The sequence below is a fragment of the Rhinolophus sinicus genome, chromosome 15 (assembly GCF_057876585.1).
Source record: "Rhinolophus sinicus isolate RSI-liver-muscle chromosome 15, RSI-T2T, whole genome shotgun sequence".
In the NCBI taxonomy this organism is placed as follows: domain Eukaryota; kingdom Metazoa; phylum Chordata; class Mammalia; order Chiroptera; family Rhinolophidae; genus Rhinolophus; species Rhinolophus sinicus.
This window is the reverse complement of record NC_142515.1, coordinates 358,005-384,990: the sequence shown is the minus strand read 5'-3', so window position 1 is coordinate 384,990 and position 26,986 is coordinate 358,005. Positions and strand designations below refer to the sequence as shown.

The following is a 26,986-nucleotide window of genomic DNA, read 5'->3' as shown; positions in this document are numbered from 1 at the left end:
ATCCACCCATTGGTAAATTACCATTACCCTGGGGGGCATCCTGGCTCTTTGTCAGGCAGGGTGTGGGGGTTGGATGCTGGCTCTTTGCCCAACCACAGGCCCCAGCTTGGGGCAAGGCTCACTCTAGTGCTGACCGAAGCCCAGCTAACGGACCCCAATGGGGCAGTGAAGGGCTGAATTGTTAGCAAGCTGCCAAAATAGGAGAGGTTGTCTGGTCTTTGGGTTTCTGTTCCATACCCAGAAGGCTGGCTGGCAAGGTGCGGGTAAAGCTGTAAGTGTTGGTCCCCACATATCGTCCATGGGACTCTGACTCCAGCAAGGGGACAGGCCAAGCTCCAGCGTCTCAGACCGGTCCCTGCCCTGGCCTCTGCCAGCCCCGCCCCTGCCAGCCCAGCGCAGTGGCCTGGGCACCTCCGCAGCCACCACCACCTGCAAGGATTGCGGCAGCCCCGTCCCAAGGCCAGCGAGGGAAGGAGCAGGGACCCGGTGGAGGGTCGAGGACCCGCCCACCGCTCTCCTGGGAGGTAGGCCCCGGCCCTGGACCCTGCGTGTGGCCAAGTGGGTGCAGACCCCGGCAGCAACCTGCGGCACCTCTTAGAACACCGGACACAGGCTTGGCCCCGCCCCCAAACGGCGCCAGCCGCGTCCAGGCCGCCCATCCCGAGCTAGGCATTCCCCGCCCCCCGCCCAGAAAGCGGCCCACGTCCCGGAGGGACCCAAGCGCCAGCCAAAGTGAGCGCAGCCTTGCGAGCGCCCGCATCCCCCAGTTCCGCCCCAAGTGTCCCCCCTTCCCCGGCTCGGGTGACACTGCGGCAGGCGCGCGGGCGGGGCGCGCCGAGGGCGAGGCAGGCGGGGTCCGCGCCGGGCGACACGGGGCGCGTTGCCATGGCGCTCGGGCGCGCGTAGCCAGACCCGGCCCGCGGAGCCAGCCTGGCCGGCCCTGGCGCAGAGGCCGCGGAAGGGCCGAGGCGAGGCCGCCAGGAGACTCCTGCCCGGCGCGGAACGCGGAGGCCGGGCGGGGACCGAGTGCTCTGCGCCGTCGCCGCGCTCGCAGGATGCAGGCCATGGACCCTGCCGCGGCGGATTTTTACGAGGAGGACGGCAAGGACCTAGATTTCTACGACTTTGAGCGTCTCCCCACTCTGCCCGAGGACGAGGTGAGTCCCCACCCCAAGGTGGGACCCCCGCCCCTTACCTTCCCTGGCGGAGGGGTCCGCGGGGAGTTTCCGGGCAGGGTGCCTCCCGCCCCCCTCCCCGTGGGCCAGGTCGTGGCAGCAGGGGGATCCCGCAGCTGGTCTCACCGCCCCCCACCGGCCTTAAATTTCCCCCTGGAGGAGACGACCCTGGCATGAGCATGGGACAGTACTGGGTGGGCTGTCACTGAAGTTGGCGCTCAGCAGGGGTTGGCTCCTGATTATGGGCTTGGGTAGAGGCTCGGGGGCAGAGCTGTTTTCCTCCAGTCAGCGGCCCCTGGAGGTCAGCGGGAGGTGCCCCCAGCTGAGCCCAATCAGGCCAGACCATTGAGGGGTGGGAAGGGAGAGGCACAGGACCAAGGGCTACTTCCTGCTCACAGAGAACCCCACCCTCACCCAGGTTGTCCCCCACCCAAGGTGAACAGGGGCCAGGAGTCTCTCACGTGGGGTTTGTGCCCACAGAGCCAGGTTGCCTGTGACTGGCAGAGAGGCCAATCCCCACCTGGCCAGGGTTTGACCCTGTAGCTCTGGCTTTGCCATCGTGCCCCACTGGCTGTGGGTTTGGGGCAAGTGAATAAACTCCGTGACCGTGAACAAGCCAGGACCTTCTGTGTGAGAGGTGACCCCCAGAGGATGCAGCTGCTCCCAGGAGGACCCTCTTGTCTCCCAGGCTGTGGGGCCTGGGCACAGGGCCTTCCAAGCTACCAGCAGGCAAGTGCCTGGATCGCTGGGCTCCCGGTGCTCACTGCCGAGGTGTCATGCAGCCATTGCCAGACGGCTTCCCTCTGGACGGCTGGCACTGAAGACCCTTCACATGCCTGTCTGGGCAAGCCCACTGCCAGCGAGTCAGACCTAGCCACACCTCCTTGAGTAGAGAAGGGGCTTCCTGGCAACCACAGCGGCAGTCCCCAGGGCCTCCCGCCTTCTCCCGCCCCAGCCCACTTCCCAGGAGCTCCTCCCTGAGCAGCTCAGCCCTTCCTTCTGAGCAGCAGGTCTGTCTCAGGAAGCCACGGCCAGGCAGGAAGGGCTGCTGAGACAGTGCCCAGGGTGGGGACTGCCCCCTTCCCCTATGGTGGCCTGGACTCGGCAAGAAAAAAGCTGCAGAGAAGAGAGGCGAGGGAATAAATCGACCTTTGGATATCTCCGCGGCTTTGATGGAAGAAGAAAGGGTGCCCCCAGCCCAGCCTTCAAAACTCTCCAGGGGACACATTCCAGGCAATCTGTGAGAAGACTCACCTCCTCGCCCCCGTTTCCCCCCTTCCCCCCCAGCACACGGAGCTGCCCCACACTCAGACGGCTTCCGCTGTGCCAGAGCGCCAAGCAGGGACTGGTGCCAAATAGTCAGCAAGAGCCAGGATTGGACGCAAAGCTGTCACCCTGACCCCTCTCTTGGGAGCTGTCCGTGGTGCCACCTCCCCTCAAGCTGTGCACAGTGCAGGGGGTTGGGGTCTCCATCGTCCTGTGACCAAGGCATCCAGGTGAAGTGGGACCACCATTGTCACAGCATCCAGCAGGACCATTCAGGGGCTCTTCCAACTTCTCACGTCCTCTCTGGAGAGACAGGCACTGCCTGTGGGAGTGCTCTCATAAAGTAGGAGGCCGGTCCCCGAGGCCTAAGTCCTGGAGCAGGCCATGTCCTGCCCCTGAGAACATACCAGGTGCGGCTTTCTGCTTCCTGCACACACGGCACCAGGTCAGGGTAGAAGGTTTTAAATCTACGTGACTCCACCTGCTATAGCAGTATGGGGTCAAGTCGCATCCTGAAAGCCATCTGTAAGGTGAGGGAGGAGCGAAGCTGCTGTGTCATCTGCGTAGGCTGTGAGGAGCCCCCAGAGAGAGCCAGGACAGTGAAGACACCGGCAGTGCCCAGGGAGACATGGCGGGCGCCAGACCCAGGACACGTACAAACTGCAGGAGACATAGGAGCTCGCCAGTTGTAACAACTGACTGTACAGTGAGATCAAGAAATAGAACTACAGGTCCCCAAGGAGCCCCTGGAATGTCCCTCCACGGTGTCACCCGAGAAAATCCAAATAGCCCATGAGCATATGAGAAGATGTTTGACTTCATTATAAGGCAAAATACACCCGCTGTGAACATCTTTCCAGGAACCAAGGTTGGCAAGGACCAAAAAGCTACATGGCAGCTGGAGTGGGCTGGGATGGCCAGGAGGTGCCCCATGCAGCTGGGGAACAGCCTTTGGAAAACAACTTGGTGGCCAGTGTGACGTGGATGATGCCACAGGCTGTCCTGGCAGCTTCACTCTGGCATGTGCCCCGGGGACACATGGCCCTTGGGCGCCGACACATGAGGACTCTGCTAGAACCCTGGTGCATGTGGTGAGTGGGCCGACCCCATCCAGCAAGGCCAGGTGGTTGTGGCCAGCCGGACCTGGTCACCTGCAGACGGCACTGCCGCACTGTGCCAGCAAAGGGCATGGTTTCAGGGCAGGACCATGGCTGCACAAGAGGAAGATGCCAGGCCATCGGGAGGCAAGGGCCTGCGGGGGCGAGGACAAGGCAGGCTTGGACAGGAAGATGCCAGGTGCCAGGTTTGGGCACCGGGCAGGGCTTCTCCCGGTCCCTGACCCCGCTGAGGGGTAAGGAGCAGTCTATCCCTCTGGAGTTCATCCAGCAGCTGTAGGACGAGTGCTGGGCTGAGCTTGGGGACTCGAACGTGGATGGGGACCTTGTCCCTGCCTACAGAAGCCCACGGCCAGGGGCAGCCTATGAAGGAGGGACGTTCCCACTATGCCCTATAGGGTCCATGTGACGTCTGTGCCAAAACGAGCTCAGAGCAGCAGGCCACTGCAGACCCAAGAAGAGTTTCAGGGGGTGATAGTTACGAATTGGGGGACTGTTTTGGGCAAGCACGCAGACCCCCAACAGGGCGCAGTGCAAAGCCTCCCAGGCCTGCGGTTTGGCGACTGGAGATACCTCGCACAGGCCTGGGGATGCTCAGCGAACCTCGGCAGGGACTGAGCTTTGTGGTGCAGGACCCTCACGGCCTGTCTGTCAGGGGTCGTGAGGGGCATCCACTGGGATTCTGGTGGGGGCCGTGGGCAGCTGACCCCTGCGGCCCGGCTGGTCTCTCTCCTTGTCTCTGGCCCGTTAGTCAAGGACGGCCATACTCCCGCCTGCCCTGCTCGGGCTGCGGACTCGGGCAAGGGAGGGTGATTCCTCCCACCTGGGCTGGAGCAGGCAGGAGCAGAGCAGGTCCCAGAGGGCCGGTGACCATGGGCCCAGGGTTTGCGACCCTCAGTGTGCAGCGAGACCTCCCATCGGGAGCAGTAGCGTCCCTCTGCTCTGTCCACTCTTTGGCTGAATCCCGCCTCCTCGTTGCAACAGCAGGGTTTGCGGGGCTGAGACCATCTGGCTGTAAGTGGAGGCCTCATCATACAGAAGCTGTGACTCAGGACCCATGGATGTCACCCCATAAAATCACACAGAGAATGTCCCTGTTTAGGTGTTCCCACCATGAATAGGTGTGGTGGCCTAGGGGAGCGCGGGGGAGCCGTGCTGTGGGCCAGGAGTGTGTGTGAGCATGTGTGTGCATGCAACCTGTGTGAGTAAACGTGTGTGTGAGTGTATGTTGGTATATGTCGATGTGCGTGTGAGGTGTGTTGTGTGACATGTGACTGTTGGCGACACAAGCATAGCCACGCTCTCACAGAGCCAGATCTGGAGGGTGGCCTGCACAGGGCACCATGAGGGGTGGCTGTGCAGCAGCCACATTATTGTCTCCGTGTGAAGTACGTGCGGCGAGTGTCCATGTGTGTGTTACCATGTGCCTGCTCACGCCGTCACCTGCGTCCACGGCTCCCCGCACACACCTGCACCGTCCTGGGGTGGACTCCGTCCGCACAGCCCACACCAAGCAGCTCCCCATGTGCGAGCCATGTGTGAGCCTGCGGTGGGGGTGTCCGGCTCGCAGGGGCCACGGGATGGGCCCAGGTCGCGGCTGCAGGCGTGCACACCTCCCTAGATGCTGTGTGGCTCTGATACCCGGGAAACAGCATGATGGCTCGCTGGTGCTTTTTTAAGAAGGGCTGGCCCAGAGCCTCATTCCTGACAGAAAGTAAAACGCTGTCATATGTTGTCTGCGGCTGAGAATTGGTCCGGCCATTGGGGGCTGGGCCTTCCGGGGAGGGGCTGTGGGCAGCAGGGCCTGTCCGCAGACCCGTCCATCAGCGAGCCTGTGCTGGCAGGAGAACGTGACCCTGGCCGACATCCTTTCCCTGCGGGACAGCGGCCTCAGCGAGCAGGAGGCCTGGGCGGTGTGCCTGGAGTGCAGCCTGTCCATGCGCAGTGTCGCCCACTCGGCCATCTTCCACACGCTCTGCATCACGCCAGACACCCTGGCTTTCAACACCAGCGGGAACGTGTGCTTCATGGAGCAGCTCAGCGGTGAGGACCAGGGCATGGCTGCGGCCGGAACAATGCCTGTGGGGTGGCAGGCGGGCGACACAGAGCCTGGCTTCCCTGGTCACCTGATGGGCTCTCCAGCCCCAGGCATCACTGAGGGAGGATGAGGTGGGAGCGGCCCTTCAGGACCAGGGAGGGCCGAGCTCTGGCTGGCCTGTCGCCCTGGCTGGGTGCCTAAAGCACTCCTCCCCTGGAAGCCAGGCAGCATGCTCTCCTTCCCGTGGGAGCTACCGTCTTCCCTATCTAACCTCAGGGACGCAGGGACGGGGAGGGCGGGAGGCAGACGCTGGCCCCTGGAGAGTTCAAGGCCTGTGATCAGAGTGGCTTCTCTGTCCTTCCCCAGATGACCCTGAGGGAGCCTTCGTCCCCCCGGAGTTTGATGTGACTGGGAACACCTTTGAGGTGAGTGGCAGCAGATGTGTGCCATTAACACGGGAGCTGCGTGGGCGTCCGAGTAGGGCAGCCGAGCCGGCTGCCATGGCTGTACACCCACCCCTGTCAGATGTGAGGTCCACCACGGGCAGCTGGGGCCCCAGTGACAGCTTGCTTTTGGACGCACGTTTGTCATCACAGCAGTAAATACGTCTCTAGAGTGTGAATTTAGTACATTTAACATGTTAAAACTGCCTCACGTTACCTACCACTGGTGGCTGGTGGCAATTGTCCTTCTCTGAGGATTGGCAGATGGGCCACACCTGTGAGGTGACACGTGACCTCTGGATAGTGGTTCGGGCATGTGAGCTACAGCCACACACAGGCTGACGAGGTGCCAGAGCGACAGGTGGCACGAGCGACAGTGCCAGCATGGCCAAGGGATGTGAGCGGGGATGGAGACCCCTGCACAGGCCCATTTGTCCGTCCACTGCGGGCCAGCTGGGCTCTGGCACACAGTGGGGCATGGTCCATTCATGGTTTCTATCTTTGTGGCACCCACAGTCCCCTAAGATGGAGAAAAGTAAACCCATCGTTAGTAAATAAACAAGTAATTACCAACTCAAAAATCTTCCCAGTAAAGGCCCGTTCATTAGCTTAGCAACATGAGGTTAAAGTTTTACCTCAGACTGAGTTGAGGATGGGCCCCTCCTAGGCTCGATCTTACTTACAATCAGCTGGGCTCGGGCTCACGGCCCGGTGAGTCTGGCTCAGCTCCATGGAGCACAGGGTGGGCCTTGCGATGCCACTGGGCCTCCGCTGGGTTTCATGTGGCTCTGGACTGCAGGGCTCCAGAACCGTCCTCATGGTCCTAGCGCGGCTGTTCTCCTGCCTGGGCAGGGCCTCTGACCTCTGCCCCCTCGCTTGGCACAGCTGGCCGGGAGAACCAGCCCCTCCCACGACTGCTGCACCCCGTCCCTGGTGACCAGCACCCCTCTGTGTTCCTTTGTCCCCATCTCACGCTTACGGATCCCTACAAGCAACATGATTTCCTTTGTGCTGTTTTTAACTTTCTGAAGAGTGTCATGCTGTGCGGGATGTTCTGGAACTTTCATACTTTTGCTGCATTCACTTGCACGGCCTTGGGCAAAGCAGTAGTTAACCTGCCCCCTGGGGGAGCCGAGGCACCCAGGGTCCTGATGGGCTCAGAGCCGCCCTGCAGGCCCCTGGCGGGTCTGGACAAGAGCTCCCGCTGGGCTGCACCCAGGGCCAGCACGGCCACATGGTGGGGCAGACCCATCTCAGTGCAGACCCCTCTGCACGCACACTGGCAGGACAGTGGAGAAGCATCGCTGGGCCTTGTGTGCTGACGGTGACGGCTGCATTGTGGAGACCCCATGTCTCCCGTGGGCCTATCACACCTGCTCAGGGCCTGTTCCTGCCTTGACTCGGGGACCCAGCAGCAAATGGGCTTCTTGGTGCCACTGCTGCTCCCGCACACCAGCAGGGTCAGCGGCTGCTGCCGTGGACACCAAGCTGCCTCCAGCCCAGGCGTCCGGGTCTCTGGGATGTCACAGGTGCAGGAGGTTAGGCTGTGGTTGGTGGGCCAGGCTGAGCTCACCCCTCTGCCCACCTGCGCGTCCTCCTAACCGTTAGTGACTGGCACTCATGCAGCCACACCCCAGCCACCTCCCTGCCAACCTGAACTTGTGTCTACGTCCTCCCACGGAGAGGACAACAGGGTCTCCCAAGCCCTCCATGTCCCACGCTGAACGCTCCGTGTGCTCAGGCACCATGGAGCCACCCTCCTGGGCCCAGTCCTTCCCACCTCCCCTCCCCCGCGGAGATGATGCCTTGGGCTCCCACATCCCCAGATACAGCAGATGGTCCTCCTGGGACTGTCCCCTGCACACCTTACTCCTTGCTCAGGAAATGCCAGCAGTGGCCTACTTTCCTAGAGCTAAAAATGTGGCCCATCACCAGCATTCCAGGCTGGCCCCAGCCACAGCCCACCCCACAGGGCTTCTCTCTGACCTGTCACCCTGAGCGTGTGTGGGCTTCCGTGGGGCCCGGCCAGGATGACCTCGGCACCATCACCCACTGTACTGCTGGCTTGTCACTTATCCACAAACACGCGTGAGCTCAGTGCCAGGCTCACAGTGCCAGAGCAGGTGGCATCCTGCCTCGGGGGGTCACGGTCCACATGGGGGAACCGCCTTGATGTTGGCAGTGGGCTGGGCCTAGGGGTTGGCACGTTGTGAGTAAACTGCAGGGTCCTCGTTGGGATCGAAAGGCCCCGGAGCCAGTTCTAGAAAGTGAGGTTTGTCTTGAGACCCAAAGTGGAGTAGAGTTGACTGAATCGAGGCCGGTGGCTTCCGAGACAGATGGGATGGAATGTGTGATGGCCTGAGTGGCACAGACGCAGATACTGGTATCCATCCAACACACAGTAAGAAGTATTTCGCTGAGTTATTTTCAGACTAAGAGATGGGTGGATGGATGGGTGGAGATGGACAGAGATAGATACATATAAATACAGATACATACAAAACTAGAAAGAGAGGAAGGGAGGAAGAATGTGCATAGAGAGGAATGGACACGTGTGGAAGGAAGGAAGTGTGTATAGATAGATAGATAGATAGATAGATAGATAGATAGATAGATAGATAGATGATAGATAGATGATTGATAGATGATAGATAGATAGATAGATAGATAGATGATAGATAGATAGATAGATAGATAGATAGATAGATAGATGATTGATAGATAGATAGATAGATAGATAGATAGATGATTGATAGATTGATAGATAGATAGATAGATAGATGATAGATAGATAGATAGATAGATGATAGATAGATAGATAGATGATAGATAGATAGATAGATAGATAGATAGATAGATGATAGATAGATAGATAGATGGATGATAGATAGATAGATAGATAGATAGATAGATGATAGATAGATAGATAGATAGATAGATAGATAGATAGATAGATAGATAGATGATAGATAGATAGATAGATGATAGATAGATGATAGATAGATAGATAGATAGATAGATAGATAGATGATAGATAGATAGATAGATAGATAGATAGATAGATGATTGATAGATAGATAGATAGATAGATAGATAGATAGATGATAGATGATAGATAGATAGATAGATAGATGGGTGCCCGTGTGCCTGGAGGGACATAAGAGGGAGGGGTGGGGACATGGGCAGACCCTAGCCTGCTGGCTGTGGTACAGAGACAGATTTTATTCAAGGCCATTAATTGCTGGGGTCCTCACCTTGTACTCATGGTTGGGGCCTGGGCCTGTCAGGTCCTGTAGGTGGGGGCTCTTAGGGTCTACCTTTTCTCCCACCCCCAGTAGGGCCCCCAGAACTAGGCATCTGCAGCAGCTTGACTTAAATTTGGCCCCTTCAGGAAGCCCTGGATGCTGGCTGTGTGGGGACCCAAGCAGGGAACTCTGGGTGTGACTGACATGGTCAGTGGATGAGACGCGAGAGCAGGTTGCCCTCCGTGTGGGGACAGGGCTGGGGGTTCCCGTGTCCTGTGTGAGAGGTAGGGCAGCACCTCAGGGACCTCGGTGCGGCTCATCCGTGTCATGGGGCCCGAGCAGGACAGCAACACTGAGCAGCGTGCAGTGGGGGCACGATCGCATCATCTGCAGGTGACGGGTTTGTGGACTTGGAATCAAAGAGGCTTCTGTGAGAAATGACAGAAGAAAAGACTTCAGGGCCCGGCTGCAAACAAGATGCACCCCAGAAAAGAAACAGCTCTTCTTTGGGTTAGTAATTCCCAGTGAGAGATGAAATGGAGACTGTTCCATGTGTAATCGCAACAACGTGGAGTGAGCTGCTTGCTCAAGATGACAAAACGAGGCGACAAACCCTGTTCCCACACTGCAGTGTTTCTCCAGCTTTATTGAGACATAACTGACACGTAACGTTGTGTAAGTTTAAGGTCTACAGCCCGATGGTCTGACAACGTTTACTGTGAAATGATTTCCCCTCGTAGGAGGGTTGGTGGCTCCATCACCTACTCACCATTCTCGACTGCGAGAACATTTCAGATCTGCCTCCCAGTGACTTCAAAGTTGATAGTACAGTATCATTCACGGCTGTCACCATCCTGTGCATGACATGCCAGGGACTTACTTCTCTGACAGCTGGGGACCCTTTGTCAGTGAGGACCCTTTGGCCAATATCTCCCCACTTCCTCCTCCCCATCCTACTCTTTGTTTCTGTGAATTTGGCTTTTTCGGATTCCACTTGTAAGTGAAATCCTACGGTATTTGTCTTTCTGTGTCTGACTTATCTCACTGACATAATGCCCTCCAGGGCCCTCCTTCTTCCTTGAGGCTAAATAATATTCCACCGTGTCTCTACACCATATTTCTTTATCCATTCATCCGAAGACAGACACTTGGGTTGTTTCCATGTCTTGGCTACTGTGACTAATGCAGTGAACACGGGAGTGCAGACATCTCTTGGAGATGATGATTTCATTTCCTCTGGATAAATGCCCAGAAGTGGGACGGCTCGGTCCTAAGGTAGCTCTAGTCTTAATTTTTTGAGGACCCTCCATACTGGTTTCCACACTGGCTGCACCAATTAACATCCCACTAGCAGTGCACAAGGGTTCCCTTTCTTCCACGTCCTCACCAAGACTCGTTATTGTTTGTCTTTGTGATGATGGCCATTCTGACAGGTGTGATATCTCGTTATGGTTTTAATTTGCATTTCCCTGATGATTAGTGACGTTGAGCATCTTTTTGTGTACCTGTTGACTACTTGTATGTCTTCTTTGGAAAAATGTCTGTTCCATTCCTCTGCCCATTTTAATCAGATCTCTTTCTTTTTTTTTTTTCTTTTTTTTTTTGCTGTTGAGTTGTGTAAATCCCTTGTATTTTGGGACTATTAACCCCCTGTGAGATAGATGGTTTGCAGATATTTCCTCCCATTCTGTAGGTTGCCTTTTTATTTTGTTGTTTCTTTTGCTGTGCAGAGGCTTTTTAGTTTGGTGTAGTCTCACTTGTTTTTTTCTTTTTTGCTTGTGTTTTTGGTGTCTTATCAACAGAATCGCTGCCAAAGACCCATGCATGACAAGGAGGTTTCCCCTTTGTCTTCTCCTAGAGATTTTACAGTTTCAGGTCCTACATTTAAGTCTTTAATCCACTTCGAGTTCATTTTTGTGAGTGGTGTAAGATTAGGGTCTAATTTCATTCTTCTGCACGTGATTGTCCAGTGTCCCCAGCACCATTTATTGAAGAGACCATCCTTTTCCCATTGAGTGTTATTCACTCCGGTGTAAAAAATTAGTTGACTTTACATGTAAGGCCATATGAAATATGACCTTATTTCTGGGCTCTCAATTCTGTTCCACTCATCTGTGTGTGTTTCTATGCCAGCACCACACTGTTTTGATTGCTATAGCTTTACAATATCGTTGGAAATAAGGAGGTGTGGTGCCTCCAGCTCACTCAGGATTGCTTTGACTATTCGGGGTCTTTTGTGGTCCCATATGAATTTTAGGTTTTTTTCTGTTTCTATGAAAAATGTCACAGGAATTTTGCTAGCAATTGCATTCAATCGATAGGTGTCTTGGGTAGAATGGACGTTTTACCAATATTCTTCTGATCCATGAACACAATATCTTTCTATCTGTGTCATCTTCAATTTCTTTCCTTAAAGTCTGATACTTTTCAGTGTACAGGTCTTTCACCCCCTTGGTTAAATTGATTCCTAGGGATTTTATTGTTTTGATGCAATTATAAATAAGTAAATAAGATTGTTTTCTTAATTTCTCTTTCTGATATTTGTTATTAGTGTATAGAAATGCAATGGATTTCTTCTGTATGCTGATTTTGTATCCTGAAGTTTTACTAAGTCCATCAATTAGTTCTAACAGGTTTTTGGTAGATTCTATTATTTTCTATGTATAAGGTCTTATTGTCTGCAAATAGAGACAATTTTACTTCTTCCCTTGTAATTTGGGTGCCTTTTATTTCTTTTCTTGCCTGACTGCTGTGGCCAGGACTCCCAGTACCATTTGGGAGTGGTGAGGGTGGACCTCCTGTCTTGTTCCTGATCGTAAGGGAAAAGCTGTCAACCTTTCCCCATTGAGGACGATGTGTGCTGTAGGTGTCTCATCTGTGACCTTTGTTATATTGAGGTACATTCCATCTGTACTCAATTTGTTGAGAGTTTTTATTGTGAAAGGATGTCAAATGTTGTCAGGTGCTTTTCTGCATCAACTGAGATGATCATATGATTTTTATCCTTTGTTCTGTTAATGTGATATATCAAGTTGATTGATTTGTGGATGTTGAACCATCCTTGCATCCCAGGGGTAAATCCCACTTGACCATGGTGTATGATCCTTTTAATGTACTCTTGAACTCAGTTTGCTAATATTTTGTTGAGAATTTTTACATTTATAGTCATTGGGGATATTGGTCTGTAGTTTCCTTTGTTGTGATGTCCTAATCTGGCATGATGTTGACCTCATAAAATGAGTTTGGAAGTATTCCCTTCTCTTCAATTTTTAGGAAGAATTTAAGAAGGATTGGTATTAATTCTTCTTTAAGTGTTTGGTAGAATTCACCAGTGAAGCCATCTGGTCCTAGCCTCTTTTGTTGTTGTTGTTGGGAGGTTTTTGATTACCGATTAAATTTGCTTACTAGTAATGGTCTATTCAGATTTTCTGTTTCTTTGTGATTCAGTCTTGTATGTTTCTAGGAATTTATCTATTTTTCTAGGTTGTCAAGTTTGCAGCCGTATAACTGTTCATAATAGTCTCTCATGAGCCTTTGTATTTCTGTGGTGTTGGTTGTAATGTCTCCTCTTTCGTTTCTGATTTTATTTGTGGCCTCTTTTCCTCCTAGTCTGGCTAAAGGGCCCACAGCCAGGACTGAGGTATGTCTGCCTATTACCTGACGCACAGCTGGGTAAGACTCCTGCCAGCTTCCTTGGTGTATGGTGCTAGATGCCACAGCAACTACAAGGGTACTTTTGTCTGTGGACAGTTGCCAAATTGTTGTGAAAGGGGGTGCTATCTGGGAAGTCCTATTCAGCCATCTTGCTGACATCTAAAGTATTTTATTTTGTAAGGCATTGGTCCTTCCTAAATTCTGCAACATCATTGCAGATACAATAAAATCCCAACCATTTTTGTTTTTGTTTTTTAATGAAAATTGGGGAATGTATATTTGTTATTTTAAACCTGGCAAATGGGGTGGCCAGTTAGCTCAGTTGGTTAGAGTGCGGTGCTGGTAGCACCAAGGTTACTGGTTTGATCCCCGCATGGGCCACTGTGAGCTGCGCCCTCCTTAATAAACAAACAACCTGGTAAATGTGAAAATAAACTTTTTGGGGGAAAAAATGAAGGTCAACTTGTCCTCCAGATATGAAGATATACTCTGAAGCTACAATTAAAATAGCACAGTCTGGACAGAGGGAGAGACACATAGACCGGTGTAGCAGGAGAGGCTGACCTATGCACGGTCCCTGGGATCTGAGAGCAGTGCAGGCGGTTTAGGGGGCAGCAGGGGGCGTCTTCGTTAGTCCTGGGAGGTTGCTCTCCAGTAGGAGGAAAACAAACCCAGGTGCCTAGAGTGTCCCAGGATGCAGACAGTTTTCAGATGGATTAGAGCCAGGTGTTTGCATTATGAAACTATTACAAGAAAGCTGTTTTTTTATCATCTCAGGGTAGGGAAGGTCCTCCTAAGAAGCTGCTAAAGGAAAAACAAATCCAATTTCCCAAATTAAGCATTAGAATTTCTGAATGCCAAAAGACACATGAACAAAATTAAAAGATAACTAACAATTGTCACCCCAATAAATTTTAAAAATTTAAAAAAAATCAAAAGATAAGTGACAGACAGAGAGAACATGTGTGACACAGAACAGGGGCCAGCCCCCGGATGTGCCAAGAGTGAACCCCAAAAAGGCATAACCCAGTGTAGAAATTAGCAAAGTCCACAAAGAGGAAAAACTTAAAACGATGAGTCGAGATGAACAGATACTCAGTCTCAATCATAATCATAGAAACGCAGGTTTAAATCTGCTGGTCATTTCAGAAGAAGTTTGTCAGTAGCTGTCACAATTGTCAACGGATGGAACCCGGGATCTGGTGATCCTGCTGTTGGAACATGGCATGGATGCATGAGGACCTCTTCATGAGGACGCCCAGCAAAACATGGGAACACCCTGAGTGGGGAGGGCGCGTGGAGTGGGTGGTCCCCCACGTGCCCTGCAGCTGAGATGGAGAGATGCGTCCGGAGAGGGGTGTCTCAGCCAAGTGACCAGCGAAAACCAGACAGTTGTGCAATACCTGAGAGGACTGGTCATCCTAGATCTGAGACAGATTGGAAAGGAGGGGTCTGAGACCGTGCTGAGCAAGAGCCAGACCCGCCAGGACCTCACCACTCAGTCATGCACGGATCTGGTCCTGGATGGCGTGTTGACCAGAGTGGGCACCACGGGTCTGGAGTGGGGGACTGGCCTGCGGAAGGGAGCCCCAGGGCAGGAAGGCAGGGAGCTGGCCTTAGGTCAGGGATTGGGCCTCCCCTGTGTGCTGTGTCACCTGCCTCTTTGGAGCCACGAGGCCGAGGGCCCTTGCCACCTCCTCCAGGGCCTGGCTGTGTGGCCCCAGGCAAGTTTCTGAACCTCTCTGGACTCTGTTTCCTGTCGGTAAAATGGGTACGATAAAGCCCCCACATGCATCGTTGTGGGGTGAAGCAGAAACACAGGATGGTGTCAGGCCACGCCCAGCCACGGGAAGCCACAGCGGCCGTTGTCAGGCCCTCCGGGACCGCGGGCCCAAGCCTTCCACGTGGCCTGGCCCAACGTGCGTGGTCTGAACAGCCCACACCCTCCTGTACACATATAGGAAGAGTTTCACACTGGAAGAAAACCTCGTCTTCCGTCCATATCCAGTTTTTGAAAAGGCCCCGCCCTGAGAGGCGCAGCGTCCGTGGGGGGACATCAGGCGTCTGCGCAGCACAGATGCTAGGTGCTCGGGTGGGGCTGGGACGAGCGGGAACCAGGGAGGGGCTCCGCGGTCGCTGGTTGATGCGCCTGGGCCAGTGCGGACCCCCGACCAGAGAGACTGGGCGGCTGGCTCGGTGCCAGGACAGCGCAGCGGGGGAGGTGTTGCCTTGGCTGTGCTGGCACCAGCTTTTGTAAAGACCAGGTATGGTCCCCAAAAACGCATGTTCCGGGTGACGAGTGGTGGTCGCGGGAGGACAGGAACATGCGTGCACTAACGGGCTCTTTGGTGCCACAGGCTCACATCTACTCTCTGGGGGCCACGCTGAAGGCGGCGCTTGAGTACGTGGCTGAGCCAGAACCCAGGCTGAGCCAAGCCCTGGAGCTGCTGCTGCGCCAGATGCAGGCGGAGGACCCGCAGAGCCGTCCAGACCTCGAGGTAATTAATGGCGGGCGTCCCCTGACTTCCAGAGGCTGACACCCGAGACCCTCCCTGGAGCCACGCACACATGCACGCATGCAGACACTCCTGTCCCCCGCACACAGGCTCCTTGCCTGTGGCTTGGTGGCATTGCATTTTGTTTAACTAAGAACTTGAAATGGGCGTGGCGGGAGGGAGGGCCGCCGGGCAGGCTCTGGGGCGGGCGCCTCACGTCTGAGGGACTGCACGTGTGTACAGAGCATCATCGCGCTGTGCGAGGAAAAGCTGCCGGTCACGTCCTCCTGCCGCCTGTGCCGCAGTCTCTCGGCCGTCGGGAGGAGGGTGCTGTCCATCGAGTCCTTCGGAACCTTCCAAGGTGAGCTTGCACACACGTTCACGCACTCGCACCCACTCACGTGCGCACATGAGTGTGCACAAACATTAACTGATTACATGCATACACTCACACCAGTGCACTCACACACCGTGTAAAAACCCACTCACATGCACATTCAAACAGATCACACATGTGCCCCCACAATCACACACATACAAGTGTATAGACTCATATGCACCTATTTGTACTACAACTCACAGCAAGCACACAGCCATTCACATACACCAAACATGCATACACGTGTAAAAACGAGTTTCCGCTGTGGCCGTGCACACACGTATGCATCAGGCTGTCGTGCTTTGCTGACCCCATGCAGTTAGAGGTGACATCCAAGGTCATGTTGAGAAACAACTGAGATTGGGGCTAGGCGTCTGTCTTGGCCCTGTGAGCATTTCGGCACACACACAGCGTAACACCTCGCGGGCCATTTCCGCCAACCCCATGCCCCGCCTGGCGGGCACTTCCCCACCGTGCAAGCTGTTGCTGTTGCGTCGGTTTCCACAGCTCACAGGAGACTCTGGCATAGTCTCAGATGGCGTTTTGAACAAATGCCAGATCTGCTTGCACTGTGTCTGGAGGAGCCTCGGCAGGGGGCATATGGGATCCTGCAGGTGGCGGCGTGTGTGTGACACAGCAGCAGCAGGCAGCAGACCGTGGAGGTGGCTCTGACGACAGCTGGACAGAGGCCCTGCGGGAGGTGTCAGGAGCAGGTCCCGTGAGACCGTGTGGAAGCTGCTGTCAGATTTAATTTCGTCCTGTGGAGAACCTCACTTGTGTCCTCATAACAGAAAACGATGTGCTTTTTGGATGAGATAATTAGATGGGCCTGAGGGCCCTGTGGGAAGCAAGGCCTGGCCCCAAGGGACCTGGCAGCCTCTGTTAATTAGCCGGGATTATGTGATTAACGAGGCGAGAGAGGATGTTTCTGGGCTGATACTGAGGGAAGAGGGGAGCTGGGAGCCCAGGAGAGGGGCCCCCATCCTGGGAGGCCCTGTGCTCAGGTCTTCCCAGGACCTGAGGGTGGGGGCCATGGGGCCAGGAGTCCTGCAGGAGCTGGGTTCAGCGTGGCCTGGCGGGGTTGGGGGCAGTGGGCTGTTGCAGAAGTGGCCATGCTGGGCTGGGTTCCCAGCGGCCAGTAGCAGTGATGGCCTCTGACTTTTGCCCAGATGTCAGTGACAGCGCCTGGAGGGGGAGACTTGCTCCAAGAAGTGTGGAGCCGAAGAGGCAGCCTGAGGACCACAACGCAGAGGCCCCTCCCACGCCCAAGAGCCCTGAGTGCCCCAGGACCCCACCCGCTAAGTCTCTGCTGTCAGCCCCTGTGAAAAACGGCGAGAGCCCCAGCCTAGAGGGGCTGGCCAGCCTCATCCTGGATGCCCCACGCCCCATGGAGAGGGGCCGCCTGAGGAAAGTGCAGACGGTCCCCAGGCTCCTGCCTGAGGGCCCTGAGAACGGCACCCTCTGCCTGTCGCAGACTACCGTGAAAAACAAGTTGCCTACATCCAAATTCTTCCCTCCAGAGCCCAGGAAGGCCTTTCCTGAGGGGAAAAATGGCCTTTCCAGCTTCAAGGCTCAGCCCAAGTCCAGGCTGTGGCGGGAGCCAGAGCCTGAGCTCCAGCAGGAAGGGGCTCAAAATGTGGGCCTCAGTGGCGACGGGGCCACTGGGGTGCCCAGCCAGGGCGCTGCGGAGGGAAGCCCCCAGCCCCGTTCTGAAGACCCTGGAGATGCAAGCCAAGACCCTGGGAGCTTCAGGGCTGAAGAGCGGATTCCAGAAGTAGCTGGGGAACCGGGAAGTGCAGCCACGGAGCAGGTCAGTGACCGCGTGTTCTGCATGGCCCTGTGGCCAGAAAGGAGTCTACCTGGGGCCAGGGTGGGGTCTCCCCAGGCCAGGACGGGCTCTTCTAGGGCTGGCAGTGAGGCTCAGAGGACTGTTGGAACCATGTTCTGGGACTTTGGGGTGTCCTTAGCATCCCCGTGGGCTCTAAGAGGCCCTTGCATGGGCTGAGAGCCCTGGGCCCAGCTGGCCGAGCACGATCTCTTGTTTGGCTCCCAGCAAATCACTCCCTGAAGCGCTGTGACCCCATGAGTCACACGGTGTGTCTAGGGCAGTGCCAGGCCCAACACCACAGCCGACGGTGTGGCACCAGGCCCCTCATTTCCCAGGAAGCTTTGTTAACCCAAGGACTGGGGTGCACTCTGTGAGTCACCTTTTAATTCACATCCTGACAAGCACCTGAGGGTAATTTACGTGAAAATATGGTAACTGTGAAACCAAAGTCCGTCCCACAGACCACGGCGTGCTGATGTGCTGGGTGCATAGACACGCGTGTCAGCCTGCACTGTCCCCACCGGCTGGTGTCCAGGGAGGCCCAGGTACCAAGGCAGGAAGACCTCACACACTGAGCCCTGGGCTCTCTCCTTCCCATCACAGCCTTTGCGTTTGGATCACCTCACTGAGCGCAATGTCCCTGGGTCCCTCCGTGTGGCGGCCTGGCGGAATGTGCTTCCTTTTGAAGGCTGCGTAATGCTCCATGTTTCTGTTACCTATTCCCCCCTCCAAGGACTCTTGCTCCCACCTCTTGGCCATGTGACTCGTGCTGCTATGAACGTGGGTGCAAGTACCTGTCCAGGCCCTGCTTTCAGTTGCCTTGGACAAACACCCCAAAGAGGGAGTGCTGGTCACCTGGCAGCTCTGTGTTGAGTTTTCTGAGGCCCCCACACTGCCTTCCTGTGGCTGCCCCGTTTTCTATCCCACCACAGTGCACAGGGTTCCCACCTCTCCACGTGCCCCCAGCACGTGCTCCTTAACGTGGGCCCACTTCCCAGCCGTTCTGTGAGGAGTGTGCAGCGGGGGAAGCACAGACCCCTGCGCGGTCACCTTCCCTGGGCACCCGCCCCTCCTCACTGCTTGGTGGCCCCTCCCAGGGCGTCTCCCTGCAGGACCTCTTGCTGAAGCTGCGCCGGCCCTTCAAGGAGTATGAGCTGTGGGCCCTGTCCCACGCCTGCCTCAGCACCCTGCGCACGCACCACCAGCACCCAGGTGACGCTTTGTTCTGCCCGTGTGGGAGGTAGTGTCTGCACTGTGAACCGGGGTCACCCTGGGGGAGCGTCTGCTTTGGACTCAGGACAAGGGGTGACGGGGCAGCAGGGGGCCAGGGCTTAAAATGTGGGCGTAAGCAGGTGACCCTCCTGACCCCTCATTGGGGGCGACATTGTCCCCAAGGAAGTGAAAATTGGCTGAGGGGACCTTAGACAGCACACAGCTTTGTGGCCCCCCCCAAAGCTCATCCGTACCTGGCGGTGTGACAAATCCGTGATCCCTCTGTGGCATTAGCACGTCATGGGGAGGGGGGAGGAGAAACCGCGCCGTCTGCCTGCCCTCAGGTCCCGTGACCTGCAGGCCTTTGGGGTAGTCATGCTGGCCCCAGCCTTCTCCAGGCCCCTCCCCAAGGCCACAGCGTGGGGACCATGTCCTCCCTGCCCCCTCCTCTTCTTTCAGCTCCTTTTTGTTTCCTGCTTAATGTGTCCCCAGCAGCTGCAAGGCAGCTCTGGGGCGATGGGGCAGCTCAGGGGGTCCCCCATGCCTTGTCCCCCTTGGCTGTCGGCCTGGGGCCTCTGGGAAGGCGAGGAGGCTGAGCCAGTGCCCTGACCCCTGTACTGTGTCCTGGCATCCCCTGGGTGACCCAGGGGCCTTGGTGGTCTGCCCCACCTGACCAAATGTGCAGGCCTCTGGGAGAGCAGGGTCCCTGCAGTGAGCCTAGCCTCCCTGACCTCACCTCCTATTGCAGCCTACTTGTGTCCGGACTCTGTGCTGGTGGCTGAAGATGGGACAGTGCTCTTCGGGCTGCCCCCTGTCAATGGTGGGTATGCGGCTTGGGCTTACCCTCGGGGCTGCGTTCCAGCACTGCCAGATGGTTGGCAGAGAGGAGAGCTCAGCTGGGCTTTGCGCTTCTCTCTTAGGCACTTACAGCTCCTTCTTCCTGGCTCCCGAGGTTGCAGAGCAAAAGCTGGTGACTGAAAAGGTATCTGCTCCCCCATCCTTTCCCGTGGCCCCCTGCCTACCCCCCCCACCCTCAGTGGTGCCACCCCCTCCTGTCCAGAGATCCTGCGGGGGAATGGTGGGAGGGACATGAGACATGAGCTCAGGGGGAGTCAGGGTGGACCCCAAATGCAGCAGCTACGACCAGACCCCTGGCTTTGCCTGGCCTGGGCAGCATCCCCACAGGTGCCTCCCTGGCACGCAGTGGCTCTGGCAGTGTCACCCTGAGACAGGACTTCTGTGTGGACAGCTCCAGGCAGGGAGTGTTGGCTTGCCAGAACCCACAACTGAACTTTCAGGAATATTTGCAAGGCACTGGTTAAGTTGCACAATTTATAATTAAATAAACTATGTTCAGAACCAAGGTCAAGCATCTGCACCAGGGAGGTGGAAGAGATGTAATTTCCCCTCGAAGCATACCTGGAAACCCCCACGATAAGACTGAGGGATGGAGAACCCAAGGCAGCCTGACCAGGGGCCTCCCCAGGATGGCACAGCAGGGCTGCCCTGCATTTTCATCCTGCCTTGAAAGTGGAGACGGGGACATAGCACCAAAGAAGCCTCACCTGGAAAACACCAGCAGGAGCCCGAGCTCTCAACCAGAGGAGGGGGCAGGCCAGAAAATGCCAGTGGGGGGCTGGACCCACCCCTACCCATCAGTAATGAGGAGCACCCCCCCCAGCTGGGGTGGGGTTGGAGGAGGCCTGGAGGTCCATTGCCCAGCATTCATGAATCCACCCTCACCCCATGGTGTGAATGGAAGCAGCTGAGGGGCTGGAAGTCCCACCCCCATCCAGCAGGCCCCCTTCTTGGGTATCAGTGGGGGCCAAATGGGGAACCTGGACTTCTCTCCACACTTGGCAGTACTGAGGTGGTGCCCCCTCTTCCTGCCAGAGTGGTGTCAGAGAACACCAGCTAAAACAGACCAGATAAGAGCCAGAGTTGTTACATGAAAAGGCCCAGGTTTCTATCAAAAATCACCTGCCGTACCCAGAACCAGGAGTGTCTCATACTGAGTGAAAAAAGGCAGTTAGTAGGTGCCAACCCTGACACTTGTGGTTCACAGCTAATACAGTGCCAAGAGGGAAATTCCTAGCACTAAATGCATATATAAGAAAAGAAGTGAAGTCTCAAGTCAGTTACCTAAGCTCCACCTCAAACCTAGAAAAAGAGGGCAATATAGCTCCAGAGCAGATGGAAGGAAATAATAGATGAGAGTGGAAATCCATGAAATGAACACAGATACAATAAAGGAAACCAGTGACAGGAGAGCTGGTTCTTGGGAAGGACCAACAAAGTAAACACACTTTTATCAAAACCGACAGCAAAAGGAGACATAATGAGCATCATCAGGAATAGCCCGGGTGCCCCTGCAGACACTGCAGACGTCAAAAGAATAACGATGGAGTCGCACACACAGACTCGAACACGTAGATGAAACGGATCGACTCTTCAGAAACATAAACTACCGCAACTCATCCAGTATGAAACAGCCCTGTAACTATTAAGGAAATTGTAACTTTAAAACTCAGAAAAAAATGTAGGCCCATATGGTTTCACTGGAGAGTTATACCGAATGTTTAAAGAATTTACACCAATTCTACACAATCTTTTCCACAAAACAGAAGAGGAGAGAACACATCCCAACCTATTTTGTGAAACTAATATTATCCTGATGACAAAACCAAACAAGAACAGCACAAAAAATGTATATATAGGCCAATATCCCTCATGAATATAAAGGCAAAAATCCTCGACAGAATGTATGCAAATAGAATTCAGCAATATGTAGAAACAATTATGCACCATGACAGAGTGGGTGTTATTCCGAGCCTGGTTCAATATTTGAACACCAGTCCTTGTAGTCTAGCATATTAACCAACTAAAGAGAAAATCCTATGTTCTCATTAATTGATGCAGAAAAAGCACTTGATAGATAAAATTCAATGCCCATTCCTGATTTTCAGAAACTCAGAAAAGTAGAAAGAAGAAACTTCTTCAACTTAATAAAAGAGCATCTAAAAAAAAAAAACACCCTACAGCTAACATCATACTTAATGGTGGGAGACTAGATGCTTTCCCCCCAAGACTGGGAACAAGGCGAGGACGTCCACGGTCACCTCTCCTGCTCACCAGAGTGCCGGAAGTTCTAGCCACGACGATAACGCAAGAAAAGCAAGTAGAAAGCACAAAGGCCAAGAAGGAAGAAGTAATGCTATTTGCAGATCACAATTTTCTACATAAAAAATTCCAAGGAATCTACCAAAAGACTCCTAGAATTTATAAGTGAGTTCTGAAAGGTCACAAGATATAAGATAAACATTCAAAATTAAATTTTATTTCTATATAACTGCAATGAACATGGAAATTTAAATGAACTGCAAAATTTAAAATGGTTACATTTAATATCACTCAAAAAAATGAAATCCTTAGATGTAAATCTAACAAAGCATGTACAGGACGTATATGAAAACTGCAAAATGCTGACGAAAGAAATCAAATAAAGTCTTTGTGGTGGAGGGCTAGGCGAAGAGGACTTAGACTTCACACCAAAATCACTAAACAAATTTTTCCAGAAAAGGAAAAAATGGTTAAATTGAACTTCATCAAAATTAAAAACTGACCAAGTGGGATGCATTCCATGTATGAAAGGCAGGCTCAGCCTTCATACGTTAATTGAAAATCCATTAATATGCTCCATCACATCAACAGACCAAAGAACAAAGTTATATGATTGTATCCACAGACGCCTAAGTTTTTGACAAAACCCAATGCTCGTTCACAGTAAAAGCTCTCGGCAAAATGGGAACAGGGGAGAGCTTTCTCAACTTGATAACATCTACCAAAAACCCACTGGTAACAAAATTAATGATGAGAAAATAAATGTTTTCCCTAAAATTGGGGAAAAGGCAAGAATGACTTCTCTCACCACAGCTACTCAGCATCGTACTGGAAGTCCTGCTAATGGAATAAAACAGGAAAAAGGAATAAAAAGCTTACAGATTGAAAGGAAGAAATGAAACTGTCTTTTTTTGCAGATGACATGATTGCCTCTGTAGAAAATCTTAAAGAATCAACAGAAATCTCCTGGAACTAATAAGCAATTAAAGCAAGATCACAGGATAGAAGGTTAACATACAAAAGTCCGTTGCTTTTCTGTTTACCAGCAATGAACAATTGGAATTTGAAATTAAAAACACAATACCATTTACGTTAGCACCCCAAAAATGGTGCTGTGTATAAATATAACAAATTGTGTATAAAATCAATGTGAGGAACACGACAAAACTCTGAGGAAAGAAACCAAAAATAAAGAAATAAATGGAGAGATATCCCATATTCACGAATAGGAAGATGCAATATTGTCAACGTGTTGGTTCTTCCCAATTTGATGTATAGGTTCATTGTAATTCCATTCAAAATCCCAGCAACTTACTTTTTTGTGGCTATCGACAAACTGGTTCTGAAGTTTCTATGTAGGCAAAAGACCCAAGTAGCCAACACAGTATTGAAGGAGAACAAAGTCAGAGGACTGACACCACCCGATTTTAAAACTTACTGTAAAGCAACAGTAATCAAGACAGTGTATTATTGGCAAAAGAGTAAACAAATAATTAGATGGCACAAAATAGCCCAGAAATAAACCCACTCAAATATAGTCAACTGGTCTTAGACAAAGGAGCAAAGACAATTCAATGGATAAAGGGCAGTCTTTTCCACAAATGGAGCTGGAACAACTGGACATCCCCATGCAAAAAATAATAATCTTGACACAGACCTTATGCCTTTCACAAAAATTAACTCAAAATTGATCAGAGACCTAAGTGTAAAGGGCAAAGCCATAAAACTTCCAGAAAATGACATAGAAAATCTAGGCAAAGCATCATCCATGAAAGAAAAAAATGATGTTAGACTTCATTAAAAACTTCTGCTCTACAAAAGATACCGTTAAGAGAATGAGACGACAAGCCACAGGCTAGGGGAAAATATTTGCAAAACACTTCAGATAAAGTGCTTGTATCCCAAATACACAAAGAACCCTTAAAAGTCAGCAATAAGAAAACAAATAACGTGATTAAAAAGGGGGCAAAAGATCTGAACAGGCACCTCACCAAAGAAGACATCATGGCAAACAAGCACGTGAAGAGATGCTGAACTTACGTGGCATTTAGGAAATCAAGTCAAAACAAGGAGGTGCCACTACACACCTGTTAGAATGACTGAAACCCCGAGCACTGCACTGAGTGTCACACGCGGGCGAGACACCCTCATCATGGCTGGGCTCGCGCAAAGGGCACAGCTGCTTGCAAGGCACTTCGGCAGTTTCTTACGAAACTAAACATGCAACTACCATACAAGCCAGAGGTGGCACTTCCAGACATTTATCCTAGAGAAATGCTCATGCAACATCCTCTCCGTGGATCCTTATAGCAGCTTTATTTGTAATAGCCTCACACTGGAAACAGCCTGAGGTCTGTCTGTCGGTAGGTAAGTGGTTAAACACAGTGGGACAGCCACATCGCAGATGCGACAGAGCGGCAGAAAGAATGGAGAACATGCGACAACCTGGACGGTTCTCCAGGGAGTTACGCCGACCCCCAAAGGATACGTGCTGTGTAATTCCATATATGAAACGACAAAACCACAGAGATGGAAACAGATGAGTAGTTGCCAGGGACCAAAGGGGAAGGCAAGGACATGAGGCTTGGGGCAGGCGCACCCCCGATCCTGAAGACGGACGTGTCCTGTGTGTGGATGGAATGTGCAGGTTTCACAAGATGCCAGCATTGTGCTGAGGGCACATGGGCGTCTGTGCGGTTTCTACAAGTGTACGTGGATGTGCAGTTACCTCAAAACAAAACTTTGTGTTTTTTAAAAGGTTGATAAATACTCAAAACGAATAGTTTCCTGCTCGTTTTACTGTTTTCTGCTGCTGCGGTGGCCGCAGCTCTGCACAGGGGCATCTCTGCAGCTCATGGCCACGCCACACTCACAGCGCCACCTGGCCGCGTGGGCACTTACACCGTGGACTTCAGCAAATGCTATATTCAGGGCTCCACTGGCGTTTTGTCAGCTGTCTGGCCTTAACGGAGGTGACAGAGGAAGCATTAATGACGCAGTTGGACTCCCAGGTGTGCTGGCTGTCGCTGCTCCAAAGCCTGAGGCGCACCTTCTGTATTCAACACCTGCTCCGACACAGGAAGATGCCGTTCAGAACCAGCGAGGCTCCAGCTGCGTTTCTTGTTTCCCTTTTATCTTCCTTATTGAGAGGAACGAAAACGGGCCAACACGCAGGTTGGAATCGCCTGCTGTGTACAGAGTTGGGTGGGAATTGAAGCATTCAGTGAGAATCGGGAGGCCCTATAGAGCTTACGAAAAAGAATGATCCCTCTCTTTCATTTATTTATTTTTTTACCTTCCTTTTAAACTGTGTGCTGTGCACTCCTGACATCAGTAAGACTTAGAACAAACTTACGTGTGTCCAACAGGCACTTTTTGTTCAGAGAGCCTGTTTGTTAACCGTTTAGCAGCACAGCCCTGGTTCAGGAGACTCCTCAGCCACCTCAGCCGCCCGAGTTACTGCCTTCACCTTCGTGAGGAGAGGAAAGGTGGCAAGTCCGGCCGAGTCCTTGGTCGTGGCGATTGGCCCTTAAGTGCTTGAGACCTGCAGGCACGTGTTCAACACGCATCTGGGGTCCCAGCAGGTCTGCTGAGCACAACCGGCTTCTCTCCCCTCCAGGCCTCGGTGTACTGTGTGGCCGCGGTCCTGTGGATGGCAGCCAAGTTCAGCATCCCCCAAGACCACAAGCTGGCCCTGCCCCGCCGGCTCAAAACCCTCCTCCTGCACATGGCCAGACGCAGTGCCCAGGAGCGGCCGTCCGCAGCTGAGGCCGTCAAGGTAACCAGGCTACATCCAGGGCCTGGGCCGTGCCCACAGGGGAGGGCAGCCGCATGTGGCTTCTTGTTTCCAGGAAAAGCCGGCATTGGGTGGTGCAGTTGTGGACAGTGGCATGGGGCCTTTGCTGCCCACCACCCCAGCTTTCCCCTAGCTGCCTGGCCAGGGAGTAAGCACAGGTTGACCTGGGGTCAGCCCCGCCCCCTGCCCTTGGGCCCTGCCAGAGAGGAGCAGAGCACCCCCCCAGACCGCCTCCACGCCCCATCTGGTTTCTCTGTGCTGGGGCCAGCGGGACTGGGTCCTAACTCTCCTCCCAGGTGGCCTACGACCGTGTGTGCCTGCTAGTGCTGGACAAGAGCAGGGCCCGCTGTTGGTTCAGTGACCAGGTGGCTGTGGGTCCTTCTAAAAGGAGAGGCCGTGTGCAGGCGGGTGAAGGAGAAGCTTTGGGTGGGGGGCCTGGGTGCTCTGTCAGGTGAGGATGAGACCTGGGGTCAGAGGTGGAAATGGATCTTCTTCAGTAACTACTGACGTGGGGGAGAGCTTCGGGGCTCAGGTGGAAATGCAGGGAGAGTGAGCCAGCTGTGTCTGCGGCTGGCAGCCACGGAAGCACACCCATCTCCCATGGCGCCCCGTCCTGACGACGGTTGCAAAGGCACAATCCCTGGGTTGTAGGACACGCGCACACGTCACCAAGCCAATGAGGGAGGGTGCGCGGCAGTCAACCTGTTAGCAGATGCTCCCAGAAAGGGAAGCCAGGCCTGTGCCGGCTACTGGAAGGAACAAAGGGTGAATTTTCGCAGACCCGAGTTTTTCCAGACAGGAGCCCAAAGCCGGATGGGTCGTTCTCGCCAGTTCTTTCGTGGTTCTCGCTGGCATTGGGCTCCGTTATGAAATGACAGTGTTTGTGAGTGTCTCTTAAACGGTGGCTTAAGAAAAAGAATTTTTGTCCTCCCATTCAGTACTGTCTGCAGCCCAGTGAAAAGCAGAACATCTCATCTGTGATGTTGTGTCCCCAGTAGGAGGTGCTTGAGCCCGTGACAGCCAGCGCCCAGGGGCTGGCTGCATTTTCAGTGTCCCGCACAGCCTAAGGGCAGCCAGAATCTCTTCCAGCAAAGGCAGGATCAAGTGACAGACACCTGCTTAAGCCCCTGGCGGGGGCTGGAGGCCACATCTGCATTTATCCTGCAGGCGGCCACTGCCCCATTGTGAAGGTCACAAATCCCATTCATTGTGATTGTCAC

General features: G+C 53.5%; 1 protein-coding gene across 3 annotated transcripts in view; it reads left to right on the top strand.

The window, feature by feature from the left end:
- Positions 1 to 420: 420 nt before the first annotated feature.
- The window catches only part of KNDC1 (kinase non-catalytic C-lobe domain containing 1), a 51,814-nt gene continuing 25,248 nt past the window's right edge, over positions 421 to 26,986 (top strand). The window contains exons 1-10 of one of the 3 annotated variants that reach the window (XM_019728314.3): positions 421 to 1,157; positions 5,401 to 5,599; positions 5,961 to 6,019; positions 15,294 to 15,434; positions 15,675 to 15,792; positions 16,980 to 17,620; positions 18,736 to 18,850; positions 19,599 to 19,670; positions 19,771 to 19,832; positions 25,590 to 25,748. In XM_019728314.3, coding sequence (XP_019583873.3) covers positions 1,056 to 1,157; positions 5,401 to 5,599; positions 5,961 to 6,019; positions 15,294 to 15,434; positions 15,675 to 15,792; positions 16,980 to 17,620; positions 18,736 to 18,850; positions 19,599 to 19,670; positions 19,771 to 19,832; positions 25,590 to 25,748 — 1,668 coding nt within the window. In that variant the 5' untranslated portion in view covers positions 421 to 1,055. The remainder of the gene's footprint in view (positions 1,158 to 5,400; positions 5,600 to 5,960; positions 6,020 to 15,293; positions 15,435 to 15,674; positions 15,793 to 16,979; positions 17,621 to 18,735; positions 18,851 to 19,598; positions 19,671 to 19,770; positions 19,833 to 25,589; positions 25,749 to 26,986) is intronic. The other 2 variants (XM_019728312.3, XM_019728311.3) reach the window with 2 other exon arrangements.